This window comes from Nothobranchius furzeri, chromosome 6, assembly GCF_043380555.1.
Source record: "Nothobranchius furzeri strain GRZ-AD chromosome 6, NfurGRZ-RIMD1, whole genome shotgun sequence".
In the NCBI taxonomy this organism is placed as follows: domain Eukaryota; kingdom Metazoa; phylum Chordata; class Actinopteri; order Cyprinodontiformes; family Nothobranchiidae; genus Nothobranchius; species Nothobranchius furzeri.
The window spans coordinates 26470714-26496460 of record NC_091746.1 but is presented as its reverse complement, the minus strand read 5'-3'; the positions used below and the strand labels follow the sequence as shown (position 1 = coordinate 26496460).

Sequence of the window (25747 nt, the reverse complement as noted above, 5' to 3'; positions counted from 1 at the left end):
GTATTAGTGCACAAAATGGATGTCATCTCGGAGAGAGTCACCGGACGGTATGGACAAGCTTAAAAACCCAAAATTGGCTTCACTGAAGGACTGGAAATGATCAGTTTAAAGACTGAAGGCAGAGAGGAAAATTATCTCAGCCTGACCCAAACAAATTCTTGTTATCCGAATGTGACGCCCTAGTAGCCTTGAGCTGCAGGCAAATAAAAACCCCACGAAGAAATGCAGACAGATGCTGTACCCCCCCCCCCCCCCCCCCCCCTTCGGATTGGTGGACTTCAGCCGGGCGAGGTCATCAATCTGTACGAGTCAATGTACTCTTTGCTTCTCCCAAGATCTCCCTCCCACCTGTGACTGTTCAGTAGATGAGCGCCTTAGATGGCTGCTCTCGCTGGGGGAAAACAGGATCCCCCCCCCCCCCCCCCCCCCCCCAAATAGCACTGGTGCGACTTTTTTTCAAGTGACTTTTTCCCCAGACCTTTATTGAACCAAGGTAAGTTGCTTGTTATTTTGTAAGGAAGATGCTTTTTACGGGCACACAGTGTGCTAATCTAGGTGTTGTGGAGGAAAACTGAGAAACCAGCAAAGACAAAAAGGAAGAAACGGTCCAAGGTTTGGGATCAAAATTGCAACTATAGGCAGATTAGCTAATGCTAGCCCGTAGCAGGCTAACGATCAAGAGGAGTTCCGAAAAAACACGATGGTTTTGAAACTAAGACTCTACAAGCGAAAGAAAAGTCCTCGACATCCTGTTTATTCTCAGCTGTCTGCAGAGCTATGGAGCAGAACCGCTTCAGTCAGGTTGCTGCTTCAGCACCGCAGCAGGATTATGGCAAGCCACTGTAGCATTTAATTCACAAATGTGTCCATCGGTGAACATAATTTCAACTGGATTAATGCTAATATGTACATAATAGATGTCACCAATACATTTTTTGCAGTGGAAATTAAATGTTATTAGTATTTCCAGTAGCTTACTACTGAACGTGTTAATAAAATACATGAAATTTTAATGATCATCATTTAATTGTGGATATATTTAGGTGACAGCGTGTTGTTTTGCATGCTGTTGAACTGTTTTCTAATCATGTTCTGTTGTTACAGTAAAGGAAGGAGAGAAAAAATGTTTCTCTAGCAGTTTTTTAATTTTCCTGTTTAATCAGACTAATCGATTAATCGAGTCGAGACCCCATCCGATTAATCAATGATCAAATAATCGTTTGTTACAGCCCTAGAAAAGGCTTTTAACGCTTCTTATTGTTGTGGATTTAAAGACGTGTCAAAGTAAATGGTAAATGGCCTGTATTCGATATAGCACCTTCTACAGTCCTGGAACCCCCCAAGGCACTTTACAAAACAATCAGTCATTCACCCATCCACACACTGGTGGGGATGAGCTACGATGTACAGTAGCCACAGCTGCCCTGGGGCGCACTGACAGAGGCAAGGCTGCGGAGCACAGACCCCACCGGTCCCTCTGACCACCACCAGCAGGCAAGGTGGGTTAAGTGTCTTGCCCAAGGACACAGCGACAGACTGAGCGGGGCTCGAACCTGCAACCTTCCGATTACGGGGCGAGCAGTTAGCTCCTGTGCCACCGTCGCCAACAGCAGTCACTTAGAACAGAGCAAAGAGCTGCAGCAAACTCCACTTCAGACGCAGTCTTCGTTGTTTATGAGAAACTGAGCGTCATGGCGTGCGATGTTCGCCGTTCAGCGCCGATTGGCTTGGTAAGAATTTTCAGGGGGTGGGGTTATTTGAATGGGAGCCTTACTAGGCCCCTTGCTTCCCACGAGGAAGTGGACAGTTGAATATTAACGACATCCTTTAATACTGTCCGAAGAAAATCAAAATCCTTGAACATATTGGCCGACCTGTTTCCTCTCTTAAATTGCCAAAATAAAACCCTGAAAACCACAAACTGAAGACTGTCTGAAAGTTTGCGTAAGTCCGTGACACGGTCTCTGATTTCTTCTGAGCATTTTATTGATCTGCACACCGGAAGCTTTCAGCAGCTGTTTTATAAACAAGAATTCTCGTTTGTCACAATAAAAATATGTATAACATGTAAATGCCAGATGTAACTAAAAACTCACAGGTAAATAGAAAGAAATTTGAAGTCCACGAGGATAAGAACATAATTTTATAACGCACCTCTCTAGATAAAAATCACAAATTGCTTCACGAGCAAATAAAAAAAATAAAAATAAAAAGTGAAAAAAATGGTAGAAAATTAATAGCTTTAAATGTTTGTATGGTATGGTTTATGACTATACTGCTAATTATGTGTTAAACCTTAATTTGAATGAAATCATGACTCAAACTGAAATCACAATTTCTTCTAGAAAAATCGCAATTCAACCTTTTCCTAAAATTGTTCAGCCCTATTCTAAACCATTTTCCACATTGTTGCCTTAACCCTTATATAACCCTTTAATTTTCTAACGTTTTTGTCCTTTGAACACAAAAAATGCACTACAGTCGCATAAGGGTTAATATAAAAATTACACCGCCCAGCCAAAAGATTCAACTAAGCAAACAGGTAGGCGCCTCCTACTGGATAATTACTGCATGGGCGATTATCTTTCAGCTGGAACAAGTTATTTAACCCCAAGATGACAATCAGACAGCGAGAGAGTGGTTCAGGGAGCATGAGACATCGTTTTCACACATGAATCGGCCACCACAGAGTCCAGACCATAACCCAATAGAGAATCTTTGGGATGTGCTGGAGAAGGCTTTGTGCAGCGGTCAGACTCCACCATCACCAATGCAAGATCTTGGTGAAACATTAATGCAACATGGATGGAGATAAATCTGGTAACGTTGCTGAGGCAACGCCACAAAGAATGTGCGTCATAATCAAAGCCAAAGGCGGTCTATCGAAATATTAGCGTGTGTCCTTTTCTTTTGGTGGTGAATTGTAATTACATTGCAATAAACGAATAAAGCAGTTAATTGTAAATGAAAAACTATAAAGATGAGCCTTAACCGGACCTCTCTGTTAGGGTTGTCGAGCATCTCCACCAGCGCAGGAATGCCTTTCATTCGACGAACGTCAGTCTTCACCTACGAATCAAAAGGATGGATTTTAGTCACGATAACAGTGGTCAACTCTTATTTATAATAGATCAGCACTAAAACATCAAACATCAAAACCGCTCAATATCATAGAAAATAACGGAGTTGTGGTCATTTCAGTGTTTGCCAACGTCCGTCCGCTGGGGTGGTCATCTTCAATCAGGTTGATTTGTAAAGTTAATCAGTTATAGGTTTACATCCAACGATGGTTTCATTAAAATACCTCCAGAAGTTTCTGACATCATTAAAAAAGTCTTAAAGTTCATTATTAAAATGACAAAAACAGATAAAGTGGCACCATAAGCCATAAAAGTTACAACACACTTGTTTCTACCTAAATGAAAAGTTCTTAATTGTAAAATTAAGATTATTTTTTATCCATGTTCTAAAATAAAAATAGTAATAAACCACAGTCTTAATCCATAATCTGTGTATAAAGTTACTAATTTAGCACAAATTAGGTTAAAATGAACCATTTAAATGAACTGCAACACACTAAATTAGAGGCTGATAATAGGGGCTGCATGACTTTTTTTTTTTTAAAGTCGACAGTCAAGAAATGAAAATTGATTCGACTAACTAGTCGTTGATGACGTCATACACCTGAAGCGGGTTGGTAAGCTGGAGTCTAAGTTAAGCATCTCTTTTAACAACGGTAGTTTCTGCATCTATACTGCTCCGCTTCAGTCCTCTCCCCCCTCCCCCTGCGCAGCGGCCGCAAACTCACTGATGCGCCTGCAGCCTCTCGGAGTTCCTGCTGCTCTAAACATTAAAATAATTATTTCATTTTCTGTTCCTCACTTCTGATTACCTTCAATGGTGTCTGTTTGTTGCAACCACCAGGTACAAAAACTAACTTGTTTTTATTTGACTATTTTTCTTTCCTGCCTGTTTATTATCTTCCTGCATCTCCTCTCAATCCTAAAGAAAAACTGCTACCTGGGTTCATATATATTCACCTCATGAGTTACCTTTGAACTGCAGTTCTAAAAGATCTACCGACCACAAAAACAGCGGAGTGCTCGCCGGCCGCACCGCTGAGGTGTGTCACCGGAGGACAAAACAGGTGATGCGCCCCGATCCACAGCAGCGAAACGCATCAGGCACAAATAAAAGACAGAAAACATGAAAGCAAATGAGCCGACATGAATGATCGCGTGTTAAATTAGTTTTTGAGGTGGCGACACCTGATTTGATGATGTTACTGTGGCCGTGCTCAGGACGCAGATGTCTGGAGCGCGTCAACGATCAGAGCTTTGCATGCACAAGCTGGGTAAGGTTAGGATGGGGGTGAGGGGAAGGTTAAATTGCAAGAGGGTAAAGGTCGCAATTCGGTCAAATGTCCGTTTTACGACGGGTGTCAGTACCGACGCTCTGGCACAGCGTGTCGCCTCCTTACGCGCAGGGGCTCGTCACCTGCTGTCTTTTCCGAGGACTCCATCTTATCGGTCATTATCACGTGACAGCAACTAGTCGATGACAAGCATAAAAAGTCACTATAGAGCCGTGAAGTCGACTAGTCGATACAACCCCTAGTTGATACCAAAGAAAAGTAATAAACCTGATAAATCAGCTGACATGGCTTTTAGACGTACTAATCTGCATACTGCTTGACTCGGATAAGACAAAAACACACGAGCAGAACCTAAAGAAGCAAAACCGCTCTACTTCTCCTCTGAGGATGAACCTCACCTTGTCGTTCTTATAGGTGAGATGCTGCAGGTACGCAGCTGCATTGCTCCTGACGGGGTCAAGCCTGTAGTTCAGCATGGCGATGACCTCTGGCAGCTCCGGCTGACGCCAACCACCAGGAGGGGCACCTTTCCTCAGAGTGCTGTCCAGTGACGCCATGCTGCCCCTCTCCCCTTGAGCCAGCGGTGCCCCCCTGTTCCAGTAGTACATGTCTCCCCCTGAGTCCAAAAGGCCTTCGTAACTCCTGAGGAGAGAAATAAACAGATTTATACATTTTTATGTAATGTTTGTGAACAGACATGTTTTTGCTGCTACAGACTTACCCGGTCCTGCGCGGGGGCCCTTGAGGGAAACCACCATGGTTTCGAGGCACGGTGCTGTAGTGCACCGGGTTACTCATGCCATAGTCGGGCTCATCAAAGCCAATGCTGCGCTGATCGTCCTCCAGACCGTACGGGTCAGGGACAAACCTCTGGATGGTGGACATCTCTGAACGTCCAACCTATATAAAGACAAAAGGATCACGAGTCATCAAAATTAAAACAAACGACTGAAAGAGAAATTCAAACATAAAATCACTGCTGTAGCAGGATAAACTTGAAAGATTAGCAGCACGGCCTGAACGGCATCCTGTTAAAACATGCCCTGGTCAATGATTGCAAAACACACTTGTGGTTGAGCAGCATACGGGTCCAACTGATTCCTGCTGGGGGCTCTGTAGCTGGGATCCAGAGTTCTGTAGCCATCCGGATGGACCGGTCTGACAAGAGGAAGGGCCAAGAGGTGAGGAGGACAACAGGGAGTTACTGAATTAAACACTCGGCAAACACGGTACCTGTACGCATCATCCATACGAGCGCCCCTGTTCAGGCTTGTGTACATCTCAGACGGAGGTCCAGAGCGGTAGTTGTCATAGCCTGCTGGCGGCCCATAGTGGTAGTTGCGGGGCACCGTGTGGGTTGGGTAATCCATTGGCACGCCAACTCCAGGGACCTGCCTGTAGGGCCCCACACCTGTCACAGACCCTCCACCATCCATGGACAGCGTGTCAGATATGGAGGGAATGACTGTACGAGTTGTGGTGGTCTTTATTACTTTTTTAACCTTAAAGGCGGCAGAAGAAAAGAGGTCAGTGGGTCAAAATCTAGTAAACTTCTGTTCTAATCAGTATTTCATCCTTACATTGGTTTCTGTGTGCCGTGTGGTTCCGTCCTCCCTGGTGTCCACAGAGACGAAAGGTGGCTCCTGAGGCTGCTCCTCCACCGTGCACGACTCGTGCACCAAATGACCAGGCTCCATTCTGAACTGCAAACAAAGAAGGTTCTTATGAGCATGGACACCACTGTGCACGTGCACATACAAGTGATGATTATGGCTTACAGCTGATGAAAAGCCCGCATTCAAAACATCAAATTATTAGAAACTTTGTGAAAATGTTCAATATTCTAGACTCAAAGTGTCACACTCTGATCAGCTGATGAATGTAGAACACCTGGAGAGGGTTCCTTCGCCTTTAGATGGTCTCTGAGTCTGAGCTGGATTACTGAAATAAATGAACTTTTGCACCAGATTATTATTTTTTCACTTGAGAAAATAAAAATGGTAAATGGCCTGTATTTGATACAGCGCCTTCTAGAGTCCTGGAACCCCCCAAGGCGCTTTACAACACAATCAGTCATTCACCCATTCACACACTGGTGGGGGTGAGCTACGATGTAGCCACAGCTGCCCTGGGGCTCACTGACAGAGGCGAGGCTACTGAGCACTGGCGCCACCGGTCCGTCCGACCACCACCAGCAGGCAACGTGGGTTAAGTGTCTTGCCCAAGGACACAATGACAGCGACAGACTGAGCGGGGCTCGAACCTGCAACCTTCCGACTACGGGGCGAGCTCTTAACTCCTGTGCCACCATCGCCCCAAAATAACTGCTGAATGCCGAAAAAAATAATAATAAATATGTTCCTCTTCTCATCAAATACAATAAAGATTTAAAAGTTAAAAAAAAAACAAAAAAAAAACGCTTATCAGTAATTAAATCCTGGTTCAAAAACAAGCAAAGACCCTTACGTGATATGTCCCGTTGACGTAACCCTCGTTCAGCGTCAGCCTCTCTATGTCTGCATCACAAAGTACGCGGCCGTTCTGCAGAGAGAGAAAAAAGCACATGAAAGGATCTAAAATGATCATGAATAAGGAGAAACTGTTTGTTTTCCTTAAACAGGAAATATTTGTATTCCTTAGCAACTCTTGCGTCACTCCACTGACACGGTGGTGAAGAGAAATAAACCAAACTGGAAGCAGGAAGACCACGGTTCCCCCTCTCTGATTGGCTGATCAGAAACTGGCACGAGCCATATGACGTCATGCTGATCGACAACTTTTATAAGGGTTTTCTGGTTTTATTTTAAAAAGCTGGATTTTTCTTGTATATTTTAATATAATTGTTTGTATGTCAAGTATGTAATCAGTCATTTGTATGTTAATTAATTTAATCACCATGAAATGGCGTTTCTCTAATTTTATATTAAGTTTATTTAAGTTTTCTATTCATTTATTTATCCTTTTTTTACTTTTGATTTCAATTGGACAAAAAAAGTTTTATAAAATCCATTTTAATTTTGTCAGTCTCTCCCAGCCCCACACATAGCACTTAAATTTGGCCATTTTGAATGGCCTCAGTTCATAGAAATAGCTTTTACATTCAACGGGACTAATATGCTAACAGCTAATTTGAATACAGACAAATCCAAAGTGGATTGTTGCCTTAAAGAGTAAGTCACCCCAAATCAACTTTTTTTCTGATAAACTATATAAATGTGTGTCTAATCGTGCTGCAGACACGTGTCATCAATAGTTTGGCACTTTAGTGCATTTTAGTTAAAATTTAAATTTTCTGCCTAAAACTGTCAGTGTTGTGCCGTTGTCAGGTAAAAACTCTGCACTGTATTTGAATTTAAATCTGCCATCGCTATTGGCTAAGAGGTACCCTAGAACGTTAGCTGGTAACATATGATGTCACAATGTCGTTGTGAGCCTGTGTGTGTGTATTTGTTGGCGGCTCCGCCCTCTCGGTCTGCTAGGCAACAACATTTGTTGCATTTTTCAAACAGGAAGTGGGAGTTGAGTAATACTCTGGTAGGGGGTGACTTGATCTTTAAGCAAGAAAAGAAGAAGAAGAAGAAGAAGAAGAAGAAGAAGAAGAAGAAGAAGAAGAAGAAGAAGAAGAAGAAGAAGAAGAAGAAGAAGAAGATGAAGATGAAGATGAAGATGAAGATGAAGATGAAGATGAAGATGAAGAAGAAGAAGAAGAAGAAGAAGAAGAAGAAGAAGAAGAAGAAGAAGAAGAAGAAGCAGCAGCTTAGATTATGACATTTACCAAGTGTCAAGACGGCCGATAAGCTGATCTATGAAAACAGCTTTTGCTTTGCAGCAGAGCTGCAATAAAAATTTAAAGCATTGCATATTATTGCAACTAAAAGACAACCTTAACCACTAAAATGTGCAATAATTTAGCAGTTTTATTAATGAGATGCATTGGTGGAAATAATGGATGAGAAGAGGTGGATTAGTCAAAGATGAAAGTGACGACGACTCGCACAACAAACATCTTTTTTTTTTGGCTAAACCTGAAACCACCAACTCTGCAGGAATTTTGATGGGTGTGGCGCAGTTCCACTTCCAGCCACAGGGGGAGCTCTACCTCAGCTAGCCTGGAGTGACTAAACAACACAAACGAGATGACGTAGGCGATAGCTCAGTGAATGCAGTAAACTTTTACTGTCCTTTGGCTCGCGGGCAGGTTGAACAGAGGAAAGTGCTGGGCAGATGTAAACCTGTGTCAACCTGTCAGGAAAGACTGATGCTGTGGGAGAGTGGAAGAGGCGTGCTGAAACCCTGGGCTATGTAAACACACACAGAAGACATTTCTGACCAGCTTTCACTCAAACACACACCAGTAGCTCACTTCTTTTAGTCACTAGAAACGTGTCTACATGCCAGGGTGGGAAACATCAAGGAGAAAGTGGGGAATTAGCGGGAAAGAGGCTGGTTAATGGTATGTAGGAAGGGTTCCCCAAGGGGAGCAAAACGTACGCATGTTTATGTTCAGCCACTAACGTCGGCAGCGAGAAAGCAAAAGAATGACCGAGCGTGGGTGTCGGCACGTCTGGGTCTGTGGTTGCAGGAAAAAGGTTCTGAGCAATCGATGCAGGTGTTGAAGCAGGTAACCGACTCCCCCACACTTCCAACATAAAAATGACCGAAGCTTAAACTTTTATTGCCCCGCTAAGGACAGGCTCAGAGAATTATGCATCACCATTTATTTCAATAACAAACCCAGCGAAGAACAGATCTGGATGCATGCATTCACAGACAGGTCGGGACAGCTCAACAAATAGTTGCGATTATGAGATGACTATGAATGGTTACTGGGAAAAAGAAAAGGTAGAAAAGGTAAAAGATGAGGAAAGATATGAGGTCAAAAGTTACCAACGGGTGTAATTACTGAGAAGTGAGGTAGGTTTTACTCCCCCCCCCCCCCCCCCCAATGATCAGCAGCAGTCACAGATGGGACGGGGGTGACCATGAAGATGATTTTGGATGAGCTCGCTCAGATCCAGAAAGAATCCAAGGAATTGCTTAGACGGGAAAAAGTGGCGGTGTGGTCTGCTGGGCGTTACCTGCATGTTGGGGAGGGGGCGGGGCAAGGTGCCGGCGCATGACCTCCGCTCCTCCTCCAGAGCTCGGCTCAGCAGCTCAAACTGCCTCTCCTGCTCCCGCACCGAGGCCAGCAGGGAGGCCGTGCTCGCACACTGCTCCATTCACACACTGAGAGAGCAGAGCACAGGACAGGACAGTAGGATCATCACCAGAGAGCGAGGGTAAACCAACACCAGACAGAATCCCCCCCACTACACACCCAAACAGGAGCTGCAGCACAGAACCCACGAGAGCGCAAAAATGTGAAAGAGCACAAAAGAAGTTGACATTTAAAGAACAACAAGCCGAAACTGGGAGGATAAACAAAGAAAAGAGGGATTGAAAAAGGCAGAAAGGGGTGCAAAGACAAAGAACAAGCAGGAAGCTCTTCACCAATTAATCAAAAGCTTCAGGTCGGGGATCACGCAGCTAGCATCACACTTTAGTGTCTTTCATCACTTACTGCTAAGCAGGATTAAATTTAGAAAGTGGCAAAAGGTAGCAGCGTGTTTTCAGCTGCAGTACGTGGAGCTCGTTAGCACATTTCTGCTGAAGAAGAGAGAAAGTGAGGATGGAGAGAAGTGTGAAGCCAGCGAGAGGGGTTAGGAGACATACTAAATTAAAACGCTGATGTTATGCTGTCACAGGAGGAGGAAATCTCATGTCTGGGTGCTTAAAACAAAAAAAATGATGATGATGTGTGAATAAGTTCCTTATTAGGACAGCAAACTTCAAAACTGGTTGGGAATTCAAAACATATCTGCACATACTTTTGGAAATTCACATGACTATAAGATCAGATGTTAGCAGTTCTTATGGTCATCTCATGAAAGCCTTGAAGCAGGATCAAGTTCGTGGTTTTATATGAATTTTTACACCAAAAACAATCAGTTCTGTCAGACAGAACATGGCATTTCGTTTAGTGCTGCCACGATTAGTCGATTCGTCACGATGGCGTCGACAAACAAAAATACTTGACCATGAATTTAATAGTCGACGTCCTTTATTCTACGAGCATTTTTTTAAATCTCGCTTGTTGCGACAGCTTTGGCGGCTGCTTTCTGCTCGAGGGACACGAGCAGTAGTGACCATCCTGATCAGCCTTCGAATCAGAATCACCAGAGAAAGAAGACACGGCGAGTCGGCAGCGTAGCTCAAAAGTTTGGGAGCATTTTACGAAGACGAGAGAAGCACGTAGAGTGCAAAATCTGCAAAGCGAAACTCTCCTCTCACGAGAGCACATCGGCGATGCACGAGCACCTTAAAAGGAAGCACATCATGGCGAACGGAGTAGCCTCTGTACGCTAATTACCTCGTTAGCTGCTAACATCAACAGAGAGTTACTTGTTTTCATAGAGTAGCAACAACAGTAGTGATGGTGATTTTACCTTTGGAGGGTTAGGGGGTGCTAACACTAATGATTTATTTTATCCAGCTTGTGTTAAAACAAGCGCTCCTCTTCAAGCTTGTCACAAAGCCAAAAATGGCTATTTTAGCCAGATACATTTGTGAGCACAAGTCACTTTTTTTGTACAATTGATTTTTGGCTTTAGTCGCCTACTTCCATTTGACTTTAGCACTTGTATTAAAAAGTAACAAAGACTTGTTTGATAAGCTATAATCACGTTTTTATTATTAGATGGCACTTAACTGATCACACTTCAAACTAGAAGCTAATGACGGGTATATCTGGGCATCCTGGTGCATTAAGCTATACTTTTATGAAGGGCACGGTTAGTCAACTAATCATCAAAACTGGTGATTAGTCGGCTAAAATATTAGTTTGTGGCAGCCCTAATTGTGTTTTCATCTGCATTAGCTAAGAAAAGTGTGTCCATACGATCAGAACAATGGAAGCCAACAAAATTCCTGCACTGTACCACCCAAAATGGGTTGTGGTGTTAGCCGGTGAAAATCCCAGAAACCTAAGCAGAAAGTTGATTCATTGTTGGCAACGGTGTAGGTACCAGATCTGCTCAGGGCCTGTGTTTGCTGATGACATCACACTACGTGACTGGCTGGATGCCGGCATGTTGGCGTAGAGGATTTTAGCCGGTGTGGACAAACTACAGAAATTTTGTTGGGCTCGAATATCCAGGTCTGCTCGGGGTTGTGGTTTTCACTCATCGTAGAAAACACGGACGACTTTTACAAAGAAATACGTCATTACGTTTGTAGCTGATATTTGGTCCATTAAATAACCCACGACTGCACATAATTAATAAATAAAATTATCTATGCGCTCTAATTAATTCATTCAAATGAAGAAAAACAAGTTTTAGGGGTTTCTTGTTAAAGCAGGCATTATTTTAAACAACTTTATTGAATTAATAGCGAAGACAAAAGGACAAATGAAAGCAACATAAGAATTCAACAGCAGGGCTGTTAAATAAATACATGCAAACATTCATACATTCAAATTGTTATGAGGGCCAATCTGATGTTGGAGTCAGATATCAATTTTAGTGATTAGCTGGTTAAAAATAGGGCACAAGGTGGCTTGACCACATGGTGTTGCCATAGCGTGACGGCTTATTAAATTCCCCCCCCCCCCCCCCCCCATCCTAATGGGTGACCCCGTGAGGAAAGTTGACCGTTGAGCAGGGTTGATGGTTTATCCCTTAGGCCCACGTGGTAGGGGTGAGGAGTGAGCACCATCTCACCCCTGCCACGTGGACCTCAAGGGATAAACCATCAACCCTGCTCAGTGGTACACTTTCCTCACGGGGTCACCCATAAAGACCGTGGGAGGGTTATATAAGGTTGAAACTATTGGCTCCTGTGCTTACAAGTAATTAATAATTGTATGAATAATATCTGAGCGTTTCGATTTCTCCATGTGCAGCATATTAAAAGTTTGCAAAGACAATATAGACGTAGCTGTAGTGGAAGGAGGGAAAGTTGTTTATCTTTAAAACCATCGTGGACTTTTGCAGCCTAAACACAAGCCGCAGATGGCCTAAACCTAAATTACAGACGCGTGATAAAAGCTAGATGCCAGTCCGGCCCAAATTGAGACACGACCAAGTCCTTTTTTCTTCAACTTTTACTCTAAGCAGTAAAAGTGGGCAGAGAGGATGGAGGAATCTGGGCATGATTACTTCAGCAGAGTCTAATAAACGGATGACACGAATGTGGCTGGTCTCCAAACCAGAGCAAAAATTATTTTCTACATCAAACTTCACCGACTCGTGTAGATCAGAGCTGGTCTCGGTCAAGTCCGTCTGAATGAACAAAGCCTACTGAGTGTGTGTGTGCCAGCGTGTGTGTGTGATCACATCTGTGTGAGAGTGAGTGATTGTGTGTGTGGGTCAGAGACTAAATAAAGAAGCCAGTGTGTATATGTCACACTGCTTTTATCCTCCAATACTCAAACAGAGGCGAGCTGAGGCTGCTTTAGGCGAAGTTAATGTGAGGGGAGTTTTCCCCGTTTGACTGGGGAAAAAAAAAGACATTTGTGGCGAGACCGAGGGTGAGACGGACACACAAGCTGCACAGCTACGCTCACGTACCACCATTGTCATACATTCCAGGGTGAGATTTAGCGTGTCATATCCTGTCTCAGCTGTTGGAAGCTGTCCTAAAAAGGATGTCTTTTACTCCCACATTGTGCTGCTCTCCCACATTGTGCTGCTCTCATCTGACACACACACACACACACACACACACACCCACACACACACACACACCCACACACACACACACACGATTAGAGCCAGTCAGAAAAGTAAGTAAATAAAAGAAAATACATTCTTTGTTTCTAAATTTGAAATGTTGAGTCAAAAAGTTTAAGAAGTCCAATTATTATTTTCAGAATAAAAGCCAAAATGTTGAAGAAAAAGTTGAAATGCCCGTTTGGAAAGTTAAAATAACGGCTGACTGCATTAGCCGAACAGGAAACGACCGGGTCGGCTGGTCTCTTCTACCTCACAAGTGAAGTTAGTATTCTTGGCCCCACCCATCTTGGATTGGGTCCACCCACAGGAACTAGAAAGCACTCTCATTTGATTAAAGAGCAAGTCACCCCCAAATCAACTTTTTTTCCTGATAAACTATATAAATGTGTGTCTAATTGTGCTGCAGACACGTGTAGTCAGTAGTTTTGCACTTTAGTGCATTTTAGTTACAATTTTAATTTTCTGCCTAAAACTGTCAGTGTTGTGCCGTTGTCGGGTAAAAACTCTGCACTGCATTTGAATTTAAATCTGCCATCACTATTGGCTAAGAGGTACCCTAGAATGTTAGCTGATACTATATGATGTCACAATGTTGTTGTGAGCCTGTGTGTGTGTATTTGTTAGCGGCTCCGCCCTCTCGGTCTGCTAGGCAACAGCATTTGTTGCATTTTCTAAACAGGAGTTGGGAGTTGAGTAAGACTCTGGTAGGGGGTGACTTGCTCTTTAACTTCTACTTCCTGAAACAGACGCACCAGAGCTTTTTTTCCTCACAAACTCACAAGACATCCATTCACATTCAAGAGCACAGATTTATCTCAAACCGACAAGTCACTGAGACCCGAGTTAAAAGTGGGGGAGAATAATAAAAAATCTTCCACTTCGATTAATCTTTTCTCTGAGCGGCCTCAATACGCCGTTGTGTGTTTTTCTTTAGGAACGGAGATGTTTTTTAAACAAATCCCGTTTAGATTTTCCTTTTCTTCAAAAAAGAAAACAAAAAAGCAACATTCTTGTGGAAGGGTGCAGCTTGCCGGGAAAGCTTTAAATGGCTTTTGCCACTTAAGGCCTGGGAATCAGCCATTGCTCTATTGTGAGGCCATTAGCGGGAAAGCACAGTCGTATCTGCTAATTGGTTAACCCCAGAGTTACACCGTTTAGCCGCTACTCTAAACCTCCACACACTACCCGACTTGGAAAATCCCCCCCCCCCCCCCCAAAAAAGCTACAACGCAGTCCAGAATTGTGTCTGCGGCTTGTTTCCTTATTATATGCCATCACTACTATTTCAGCTATTTCTCTCACAGGCGGTTGCAGCATCCTGTTCCACACACACACACACACACACACACACACACACACACGCACGCACGCACGCAAAATGAAAGAGTGGTAAAACGCTGTTGTGGCTTAGACGAGTGTGTTACCGATTCAGCCTGAATGGTCACACAAAGATCTGGCCTTGCCTGTGCCGTGTGTTAGCCTTGGTCCACGCCCAGCGAGTCCCACCTTTACCACACAGACATGTAACCACGAGGGGCTCCACCGCCCACCCACACCCCTGACGGGCACAGTGTGGTAGCTGCAGAGGAAGTACACACACACACACACACACACACACACACACACACACACACACACACACACACACACACACACACACACACACACACAATTTCACAGACTATTCAGGGACATCTCCAAGGCCAGATGTCTCATCTAGACACCACCAACTGTTATCTCAGTGAGGGGGAAGCATGCAGCTTTGTTTACACAAAAGGGCTTTTGGTTTGTAACTCTTTAACAAATAAAACAGTAAAACAGCATGTTTGAGTACATGAACTTCTAGGGTGACGTCTATGAATAGACGCTGAAATGATGCCAGATATCCTCGAGAATTCAGAGTTACAAAAATAAACAAACTTGTTTTTAAATCTAGCAAGAAAATGGAAGAACGGAGGAGTTTCCGTCTGGAGGCAGGTTGGGATTTAGCCTTTAGCCCCACTTTCTTCATAATTATCTACAGTAGATGAGAAGCAGGAGCTTCTGATCACGATTATGCAGGAATTCTCCCACAATTAACTTTAATAATCGTTTATACAACCTCAACTTCTCGTGAGGGCATCATCCCGTTCTTGTGTTGACGTTAGCGATGAGCAAAAGCAGAACTTCCACACAGCCGGCTGAGATAAAGACTGACCATCGGACCTCCCGTTTGTGCTGAAACTTGGTTCTGTGCACGCGTGGCGGTGGTGCTTCCTAATAACAGGTTAAAGTGTGTTGGTGCTGCTTGCGTGAACTCTTAGAACTATCTGAACTAATCCACATCATGGTCTATTCTAGGCTGTCCCAATGCAGCTGTTGTCTTCCTCCATCACCTGTGCTTCCTCTTTGCTTTCCCACTCCATCTCCTAAAAGATGAACGTCCTAACTAGGGCTGGCGCGTTGCGCATGGCGTAAATACGGGACACCGTTTTGTAATAATGACAGCAGAATTCTGCATACGATCAAACCGAAACTCCGCTGAGATTGTGATTCACAACAGGGAGCAGCTCAAACCGAGAAACAACATCAGAGTTTGATTTATCTTCCCCGGGCCCACGCTCGACGTGCTTGCTCATGCCTTACTCACGCTGGGCCGCGACTTAGGTCGGGTAATGTCAGGACCTTTAATGAACCAGTCTGCTTTTAAACTGCCACAGAGCCTCAGACGACCTCCTTCTTTATACATCATTAAAGTTTGGTCAAACACCGGGAGCACTTAAAAAAGCCTCTGTGTGTTTTCTGAATTTCTATCAAGATCCAAGCCGTATAAAACTCTGTCCTCCCAGAGAGAGCAGCCTTTGAAGGCAGTTGGTAACAGAATAAAATACAGGTTGTCATCCTTGTTTGTTAAAACGTTGTAAACAGTTGCTGTTTGTGAAGGACCTTAGGTTTTTGGTATTAAGTGCAATGCGAATCGGGTGGCAGACCAAGGCGGGAGCCTTGGCGGTCCAATCCTCGGACAAGAAAACTAGTTTTTGGGACATGGAACGTCACCTCGCTGGCGGGGAAGGAGCCGGAGCTTGTGGCAGAGGTTGAGCGGTACCGGCTAGATATAGTCGGACTCACCTCGACACATTGCATTGGCTCTGGAACCCGAGACCTGGAGAGGGGTTGGACACTCTACTTTGCTGGAGTTGCTCCGGGTGAGAGGCGGAGGGCTGGGGTTGGCTTTTGGTTAGCCCCGAGACTCTCTGCCTGTGTGTTGGGGTTTACCCCGGGGGACAAGAGGGTAGCTTCCTTGCGCCTTCGGGTCGGGGAACGGGTCCTGACTGTTGTTTGTGCTTATGGGCCAAATATCAGTTCAGAGTACCCACCCTTTTTGGAGTCCCTGGGACGAGTGCTAGATAGTGCTCCATCAGGGGACTCCATTGTCCTGCTGGGGGACTTCAATGCTCACGTGGGCAATGACAGCTTGACCTGGAGGGGTGTGATTGGGAGGAACGGCCCACCTAATCTGAACTCGAGCGGTGTTTTGTTATTGGACTTCTGTGCAAGCCGCAGTTTGGCCATAACGAACACCATGTTCGAACATAAGGATGGCCACCGGTACACTTGGTACCAGGGCAGCCTAGGTCACAGGTCGATGATAGATTTTGTAGTCGTATCATCTGACCTGCGGCCGTATGTTTTGGACACCCGAGTGAAGAGAGGGGCGGAGCTGTCAACTGATCACCACCTGGTGGTGAGTTGGATCAGATGGCAAGGGAACATGCCGCGTAGACCTGGCAGACCCAAACGCATAGTGAGGGTCTGCTGGGAACGCCTGGCAGAAGAACCTGTCAAGACGGTCTTCAACTCCCACCTCCGGCAGAGCTTTGACCACGTCCCGAGAGCAGTGGGGGACATTGAGTCCGAGTGGGCCTTGTTCCACTCTGCGATTCTCGAGGCGGCTGTTGCTAGCTGTGGTCGTAAGGTGGCCGGTGCCAGTCGTGGTGGCAACCCCCGTACCCGCTGGTGGACACCAGAGGTTCGGGGAGCCGTCAGGCTGAAGAAGGAGGCCTACAGGGCGTGGCTGGTCTGTGGGTCTCCGGAGGCAGCAGACAGGTACCGGATAGCCAAGCGGAGTGCAGCAGTGGCAGTTGCCGAGGCAAAATCTCGGGCGTGGGAGGAGTTTGGTGAGGCCGTGGAGAAAGACTATCGATCGGCTCCAAAGAGGTTCTGGCAAACTGTCCGGCGCCTCAGGAGAGGAAGGCAGCAACTCGCTCACACTGTTTACAGTGGGGATGGGGAGCTGCTGACGTCAACTGAGGCTATAGTCGGACGGTGGAAGGAATACTTTGAGGAGCTCCTCAATCCCACCAATGCGCATTCCGAGGAGGAACCAGAGCTGGGAGGCCTGGGGATGGACTGTCCGATCTCGGGGGCAGAAGTTGCTGAGGTAGTCAAACAACTACACAGCGGCGGAGCCCCGGGGGCGGATGAGGTTCGTCCTGGGTATCTCAAGGCTATGGATGTTGTAGGGCTGTCATGGTTGACACGTCTCTACAACATTGCGTGGTCATCGGGGGCAGTTCCTAGGGAGTGGCAGACCGGGGTGGTGGTCCCCATCTTTAAGAAGGGTGACCTGAGGGTGTGTTCCAACTATAGGGGGATCACACTCCTCAGCCTCCCTGGAAAGGTCTACTCCAAGGTACTGGAGAGGAGGGTCCGATCGATAGTTGAATCTCAGATAGAGGAGGAGCAATGTGGTTTTCGTCCTGGCCGTGGAACTGTGGACCAGCTCTATACCCTTGCAAGGGTGATGGAGGGGGCATGGGAGTTTGCCCAACCAATCCACATGTGCTTTGTGGATTTGGAGAAGGCTTATGACCATGTCCCCAGGGGCACCCTGTAGGGGACGCTCCAAGAGTATGGGGTGGGTGGCTTTCTGTTAAGGGCCATTCAGTCCCTTTACCTGAGGAGCGTGAGTTTGGTCCGCATAGCCGGTAGTAAGTCGGACCTTTTCCCAGTGAGGGTTGGACTCCGCCAGGGCTGCCCTTTGTCACCGGTTCTGTTCATCACTTTTATGGACAGAATTTCTAGACGCAGCCGTGGTGTGGAGTGTGTCGAGTTTGGTGGCAGGAGAATCTCGTCTCTGCTTTTTGCGGATGATGTGGTCCTCCTAGCTTCATCCAGCTCTGACCTTCAGCTCTTGCTGGGTAGGTTCGCGGCCGAATGTGAAGCGGCTGGGATGAGGATCAGCACCTCCAAATCTGAGACCATGGTTCTCGACCGGAAAAGGGTGGCTTGCCACCTCCGGGTCGGGGGAGAGGTCCTACCTCAAGTGGAGGAGTTTAAGTATCTCGGGGTCTTGTTCACGAGTGAGGGTAGGAGGGATCGGGAGATCGACAGGCGGATTGGTTCGGCGTCTGCAGTGATGCGGACGCTGAGCCGATCTGTCGTGGGGAAAAGGAAGCTGAGCCAGAAAGCCAGGCTCTCGATTTACCGGTCGATCTACGTCCCAATCCTCACCTATGGTCATGAGCTTTGGGTAATGACCGAAAGAACGAGATCGCGGATACAAGCGGCCGAAATGAGTTTCCTCCGTAGGGTGGCCGGGCTCAGCCTTAGAGATAGGGTGAGGAGCTCGGACATTCGGGAGGGACTCGGAGTAGAACCGCTGCTCCTCCGGATCGAAAGGAGCCAGTTGAGGTGGTTTGGGCATCTGGTCAGGATGCCTCCTGGACGCCTCCCCGGGGAGGTGTTTCGGGCATGTCCTGCCGGCAGAAGGCCCCCGGGTCGACCCAGGACACGTTGGAGAGGTTACATCTCCAATCTGGTCCAGGAACGCCTTGGGGTCCTGCCGGAGGAGCTGGTGGACAAGGCCGGGGAGAGGACGGCCTGGAGCTCCCTAGTTGGGATGCTGCCCCCGCGACCCGGACCCGGATAAGCGGAGGAAGACGAAGAGACGAAGACGAAGCGCAATGTCAATGGGGACTGGACTTTGTGTCTTTACTTTAGCTAAAGGTTTTATGCATTGTTCGCTCCGACTAATGTTCTAAACTGGTTTTTAATAAAGTTTTAGAGAGCTGACTTAGCCAACACCGCTTAAAGTTCCTCATGAACCACACAAAGGAAAGCAGAAACTATTCTGAACCAAGTTCAAAACATCCAAAATTCACAACTTCAGATATGTGCAAATATCTGACGTAAAGCACCTTCGGGTTAAGGCTGCACAGCATGTAGCAAATGTGCACAATAACAAATAAGGACTTTATGGACTGCAATAAATTATTAGATTATCTAAATTGTATTTTTTCCCCAATCCAACAGGCTCCCTCTGCCGTTGGTGCCCACAGCTGGTTGAGATGAAAGCGGCTGAGAAGCTAAAACACAAAGGGAAGAAGAAAATGTGGCTTTTGCAACAAATATCATTTGAATACTCAAAATAAATAATATGGTGCAATTACATGTTTTTGTAACAAAGTGGCAAAAATTTGTGCAATAAAGTAAAATGACCAATAAAGGAATACTTTGTTAGCGTGCCCATTGTTTAAATTAATTTTTTGTCCCATTAAAGGCCCCGTGTGTGAAATTCACAGAAATCATAGTAAAAAGATCCGACTCTTTAGCACCACGCAGTTTAGAGTCGGTATTGCAGCTATTGGAGCCCCCGAGGATCAAAAAGGGTTTTTTTAATCATTATAACTTTATTAACAAATATAACAAATACAATACAAAATCGTGTTGCTGTAAACGGCAGCATGTCATCATCTAATTCCAGCTTTCAAGTCAGCGAACAGGTTAGTTGTTTTCATCTAACTTATTTTATTAATTTAATCTAAATAGGTTTTGAATAAGAAAAACTTTTTAATGTCAGTTATGTTTGCTAATAGCAAACGGCAGCTAGTTAGTGATGACTTCTGACTACAAAAAATGACAATATTTTGTTCATTTTATTTGAGAAATGTTATATTTCTATTTGCCATTTTGGAAATATACAAGGTAGTGTAGTCTGTAATTGTTTTCTCTCCGTAAACAGAGTCAGATATCATCCGATGGTTCATCAGTGAAGACAGACAGAGGACGAGGGAGAGGAAGAGGGCGAGGAAGAGGGAGAGGAAGAGGGAGAGGACAGACGTGTGCCAGCGCACAGAGAGGCAGAGGTGTTAGACATGCGACAGAAGCAGGGCAAGCATCCCAAGATGAAGGAGCCGAATTTGCTCAAACCAGCCGCAACGTTCCACGCACAAGAGGAAGAGGCAGAGCTGCAATAAAGTCTAGAAGATCGGCGCTTTCAAGTGCTTTCAAACTATCCCGTTTCTCAAGTTTGCTTGTAGAATATGTGTGATCCTCCATCGCTAGAAGTACGGTGTGGCTAGTTTCTTCTTCTTCTTAGTTACTTTGTCAGACTGCATGCTTACAAGGCGCACTTCTGCCCCCTGCTGTTTCTTTGAGGTTACATCATTTAAAAACGCAAACATCAAATGCGAAGCTTAATATGTTGTATGTCCCTAAAAGGTCACTGTATTTTAAGATGGCGCATGCCATATGGAGCACCGGTCTGCTTCTTTTGTCTAAAATATTAAAATATAAAGCTAATAATAATGCTTAGAATAAATGCTTGTTTGAATTATCATAAAAAAAAAACAAATTTGAGAATGTGATACAAGAAATTTGATAACTTATAAGATGAAATATCACACATTGGGCCTTTAAGACATAATTTATCTGTAGTATAGCTAATAGGGATGTGTATTGGTGAAATTCTGGCGATAAGATTCTCATCACGATACAGGGGAGACGATACGATATATCACGATATATTGCGATACATTCAGTCGGGACGATATTAGCGATTTTTTTAGGAAAATTTTGTAGGAAAATTCAATAAACGGTCCAAACTGATACTTAACATGATTAACATGAGATATCTGAACCATAATAGAGGGATTTACATTTAAGTGGTGGAAACAAACTCCACTGCACACTACTGCTGACTAGCGGACGGCATTTGATTTGCACCAAAAATAAAGAAAATACACAAATGTTTGCACGTAATTTCTTCCAAAAAAGATCGATACACAGCTTTTGAACATCGATTTAATATCGCAGGAAAATATATCGCGATATATTGCTAAATCGATATTTTCTTACATTACTAATAGCTATGGTATTATTTCATGTTGGAGCTGAATGCAACAATAATCCATACAATGTTTTTTTTTTACTTAATCACACCTGAAATAAATAAAAACACTTTAAAAATGCCATTCTTTATTAACTCTCCTTTAATTTTAAGGCATAGAAAAAAGAATTTCAAAGATGCAAACTTGAGCCGTCCCAATAAACCAATAAAATAACGAATGTCTCTTTGCTCCAGGAACTCAAGCCCTTATCCAATCAGATAGCCACCACCTAGTAAATCATTAGAAAGCTCCAGAACAAGAATGCATCACAAGCCCACTGACAGTCATCACATGATATTCGAAAGTAATGAAATGCTCATTAAGACCCAAAGTAATTCATCAAGTTACCCAAATATCAGGTGCAAAGTATTTGATTAAATGCCTCATTTTAATCCTCAGGACTTAGTACTTTATTACAATCAAACAACAAGCAGAATTTGATGGTGTGTTAGAACAAAATCAGAGAAGAAACCACTTTAAACAGCGAGCCTGCCTGTCGTAAAGCAATTTAGCTCGCCACATAAGTAGAGCATCAATAATTCAACATCTACGCAGAAATCACCCGATCCACTCATCCGCTCTACAAAAACCAACCGACAGAAGACGTGTTGTTGAGTTTAACAGTAAAACTGTTGCTACAATGGACAGAAATGAAACCTCAAATGAACAAAACTTGTCAGACTACATGTTTAGGCGTACATACACAAGTTTCTATGTTTTAATTTTGACACGTTGAAGATAAAAATGACAAAATTTCATCAACTACTTGCAGACATGTGAAAATCTGACTAAAAATTCATGTTTTCTTTGTCAGCCGCCAATACAGCAACTGCTTCTTAAGAATAAAAGTGTGTTTAACGGCTTCCTTGCAAACAGGCGGCCAACCTTTACTACTAGCACTCAGAAAACGCACCGAGGGGAAGTTTTACTTCAGTATCATCGATCTGATTCCACTCCGAGTGTCTCGTCACATCTCGCATGAGAACTAACTGACAAACTCAACTTTCAAACAAAACAACCCTCTGGTGTGACTGCTGGAAATATAGATGTAGAGGAGGAGGAGGAGCAAGTCTAGGAAAACTCCAGCCTCTGCATTTCAAAAGGGGCACGCCCGTGGTGTGTTCAGGAACCCCATCATTACAGGGACTCACAAATGATAGCCCCGCTTAAAACAACTCACTGCTTTCAGAAAAAAAACTGCTAGGATTGAAGCAAAAGGAAAAAGATCAAACTTATGTTCTGTTATTTTGGTCCTTGTCTTTTCGTTTTACAAAGTGGACATTTTTGTTACCCTGTCCAAACTTGTCCACAATCTCTCCCATCTCTGTTTCAACAGGTCAGAGCAAACATGACCACAAGGTATACACAGAAAAATGCTAGGCATGTCGTTACTATGATCAGAAAACAACTAGGGCATTATTTTGGTACGGAAACACTTTCAGGACAGGTTGATGTCAGAGGGTTTTTAACATTAAACTAAAACTACAGAAGCAGCTTTATTCTACCTATGACCAGATCTCCAACCAGAGTTTAATTTAAAGTATAACATCTGACACAAAACAACAAAAACCTCAAGAAGTGTACAGTTTCCCAACTGAAGACCAAATAAGCAACCATCAATAGTAATTATCCATCAGGGTGCCCTTTTCCTGCTATAGTAGTTTAAAAAGATCAAAATCTTATTTTATCGATGTTTTGGAGACAGAATTAATCAGAACTTTGACAAAAGATGGAAAAACTTTTGTCAGGGAAACACAATACCATACAACACCTGCTACCTTCCTGAGATCAATCGGCCTCTGGTCAGACTGAGTCTGTTGTAAGAAATTCTCCACACCAGGGTCGGAAGAGTGAAGCAACACTTGTGCTTGAACCACACCCCACAGGTCCAGAGCCACACAACTGGTTCTGGCTTTTGTGCTGCCTACCTGCGCAACCTGGCAGACTAAATCAAAACACACCTGCTGAGATTTCACACTAAACTTCAAACAAAATCGTCCAAAATGTCAAATCTGCCACGATTAAAAAAATGGTTACCTGGAAGATCCGCGCAGGTATCACCGTCCCCAGAGAGTGGGCGGTTTCGGGCGTATTAGATAACGGAAACTGGACTTTGACCCAAGCTTTGCGGTTGCGGTAATGATCCGGGGACTTCCGTATTCCCTCACCTGTCCCCAGTAGACCTTGCCACGAGAAAGAAACCTGGCAGAAAAGCTAGGTGAAGTGTTCGAATGTAGCAATTATTTACGACCCAATTTCATCTAAACACCTAGAAGACACAGCCGTCTCGCGAGCACAACACCCAACTGTTTGGTCTAAACAGCTACTTTATTTTTAGACGCGCATCCGTTTTTATTTCCGCCACTTTGACGCCTTTAATAAAAGTTTCCACAAGTTACTCATCAACCAATCGAGGAGACATCATATGTTAGCGGAGCTAGCTTGTGCTAACCGCGGTTACAACAACCTCGAGTCTCCTGAATGAAAACCGCAGCTTATTTCTCCTTCCGCCAAAACTCGCAGAAACCAGAGGAGAAGCCTTTACCGATTCCGCTGACAGTTAGGTCGGGTTTTTAAAGTCCATAGGTGTTTACGGCTTCAGGCCTAGCCGACTTCTGCTGCCGCTGCGGCGGCGGCACAATCCCACGAGCTCGAGCAGCAAGACTTGAACGAAGAGTCGGGATAAGACAAGAAAAACACCTCGGTGTCGTCGAAGTTAGAGCCGAGCGAACTGGAGCACCGCGAGGAGGCACAATGAAGCACGGAGGAGGAGAAAACACCCACCTTCTGCTGCTCCCGATCCCTCCGTGGCTCGGGTTTGTTGTTCGCTCGTCTGCGCTCTTCCTCTCCGCTGGGGGAGGAAGAGGAGGGGGCCAACGCAGGACGGGAGGAATCAAGAGATAGACACCCCCAAGGGCCAAACCCGGATTCTCGTTCAGTTATCACACTTTACAGCATAAATGCGCTGAAATGCGTCCGATTCAGCTCAGAAGGGGACAGAAACGGCGACATTTTCACAGCATAAACTGGAACACTGAATATATTCTGTCTGAGACACATTTTTTTTGTTATTATTGTTTGTTATTAAAGAGCAAGTTACCCCCTACAAGAAACTTACTTCACTCCCTCTTCATGTTTAAAAAAGGCAGCAGAACGAGAGGGCGGAGCCGCTAACAAATACACACACACACACAGGCTCACAACGGCATTGTGACATCATAATGTACCAGTTTACATCATAGCAAACCTCTTAGCCAATAGTGGTGGCAGATTTAAATTCAAATGCAGTGCAGAGTTTTTACCTGACAACGGCGCAACACTGACAGTTTTGGGCAGAATATTTAAATTTTAACTAAGAAGCACTAAAGCGCTAAATCCTTGACTACACGTGTCTGCAGCCCAATTAGACACACATTTATATAGTTTATCAGCAAAAATAGTTGATTTGGGGGTGACTTGCTCTTTAAACATCATGCTGCGTAAAAACGTTAACAACACGAAAAAAACACAGAAACAACAACAACAATGATGATAATAATAATAAATCACATGTTGAACTAAACTCTGTAGATGACCTATAGTTCATGTTTTATTTTGTAGGAGGCTGTTGGATTTTAGGTTTTATAAAAAAAATATTCAAAATAATACACAAATGTTTAATTAGGAATGTTAAAACCAGCATCTCATCAATTTTGTCTTCCAATCAAAAATAGTTTGTTATGGAAAGATTTTTAAGTGGATCATTGGTCTAACAAATGTTTTAAGAATTAATAATTACCAAAGAAGTATATCCTACATGTGTCTAAAACACCGGTTATTAAAATACTAATTTATATTTTCATTTACTTTGATAATAACTATATGAAGTTTCATACAGTTTCTTTGCTACAGTTCAGTTGCTCTGACGCCTTATTTCACACCCTGGTAACACATTTGTGTAGTTTTGATGCTGCCATCTAGTGGCTAAGCAGCTGAAGTTCACCTTTTAAACTAAAAGAAACATTTATGAATTAAATCAAGAATATTTTTACTTTTACTTTTTAAGGAGCTGTGGCTGTCCAGTTGAGAAACGCCACTATTAAATATACTTTTTTTATCATTTAAAGTGAAACAATAGATTAAATACATTAAATAGTTTAGCCTTGAATCATGTGGGCGAACGTGTGTGTAAATTAGGGGGCTATTTGGAGTTTAGGAGGCCAAATGCCTTGTTCTGATGATTGATAATAAATTAACACAGACTAAAAACACACATTAAATTTGTTGTTCTTTAATTCTTCCTTACTCATCTTATTGTGTGGGATAAAACAACAGGAAACAAGAAATAATTGGTTTTAAAACAACCAAAAGAGCAGAACGTTTGATAAATAAGCCTCATTATGATCATCATATGACATTTTAAAAAACAAATATTTTTCTATTAATGCATAAAGGTTAGACACATTTTT

At 44.0% G+C, this 25747-nt stretch overlaps 1 protein-coding gene across 13 annotated transcripts in view; it reads right to left on the bottom strand.

The window, feature by feature from the left end:
* The window catches only part of ctnnd1 (catenin (cadherin-associated protein), delta 1), a 55542-nt gene extending 30500 nt beyond the window's left edge, over positions 1-25042 (bottom strand). For 4 of the 13 annotated variants that reach the window (XM_015971930.3, XM_015971904.3, XM_015971941.3 and 1 more), the window contains exons 1-9: positions 24084-25042; positions 9454-9601; positions 6842-6916; positions 5956-6078; positions 5609-5877; positions 5443-5533; positions 5097-5275; positions 4774-5017; positions 2998-3069 (exon numbers count right to left, since the gene is read on the bottom strand). In XM_015971930.3, the coding sequence (XP_015827416.3) occupies positions 2998-3069; positions 4774-5017; positions 5097-5275; positions 5443-5533; positions 5609-5877; positions 5956-6078; positions 6842-6916; positions 9454-9594 (1194 nt within the window). In that variant the 5' untranslated portion in view covers positions 9595-9601; positions 24084-25042. The other 9 variants (XM_054743901.2, XM_054743903.2, XM_070552075.1 and 6 more) reach the window with 9 other exon arrangements.
* Positions 25043-25747: the final 705 nt, after the last annotated feature.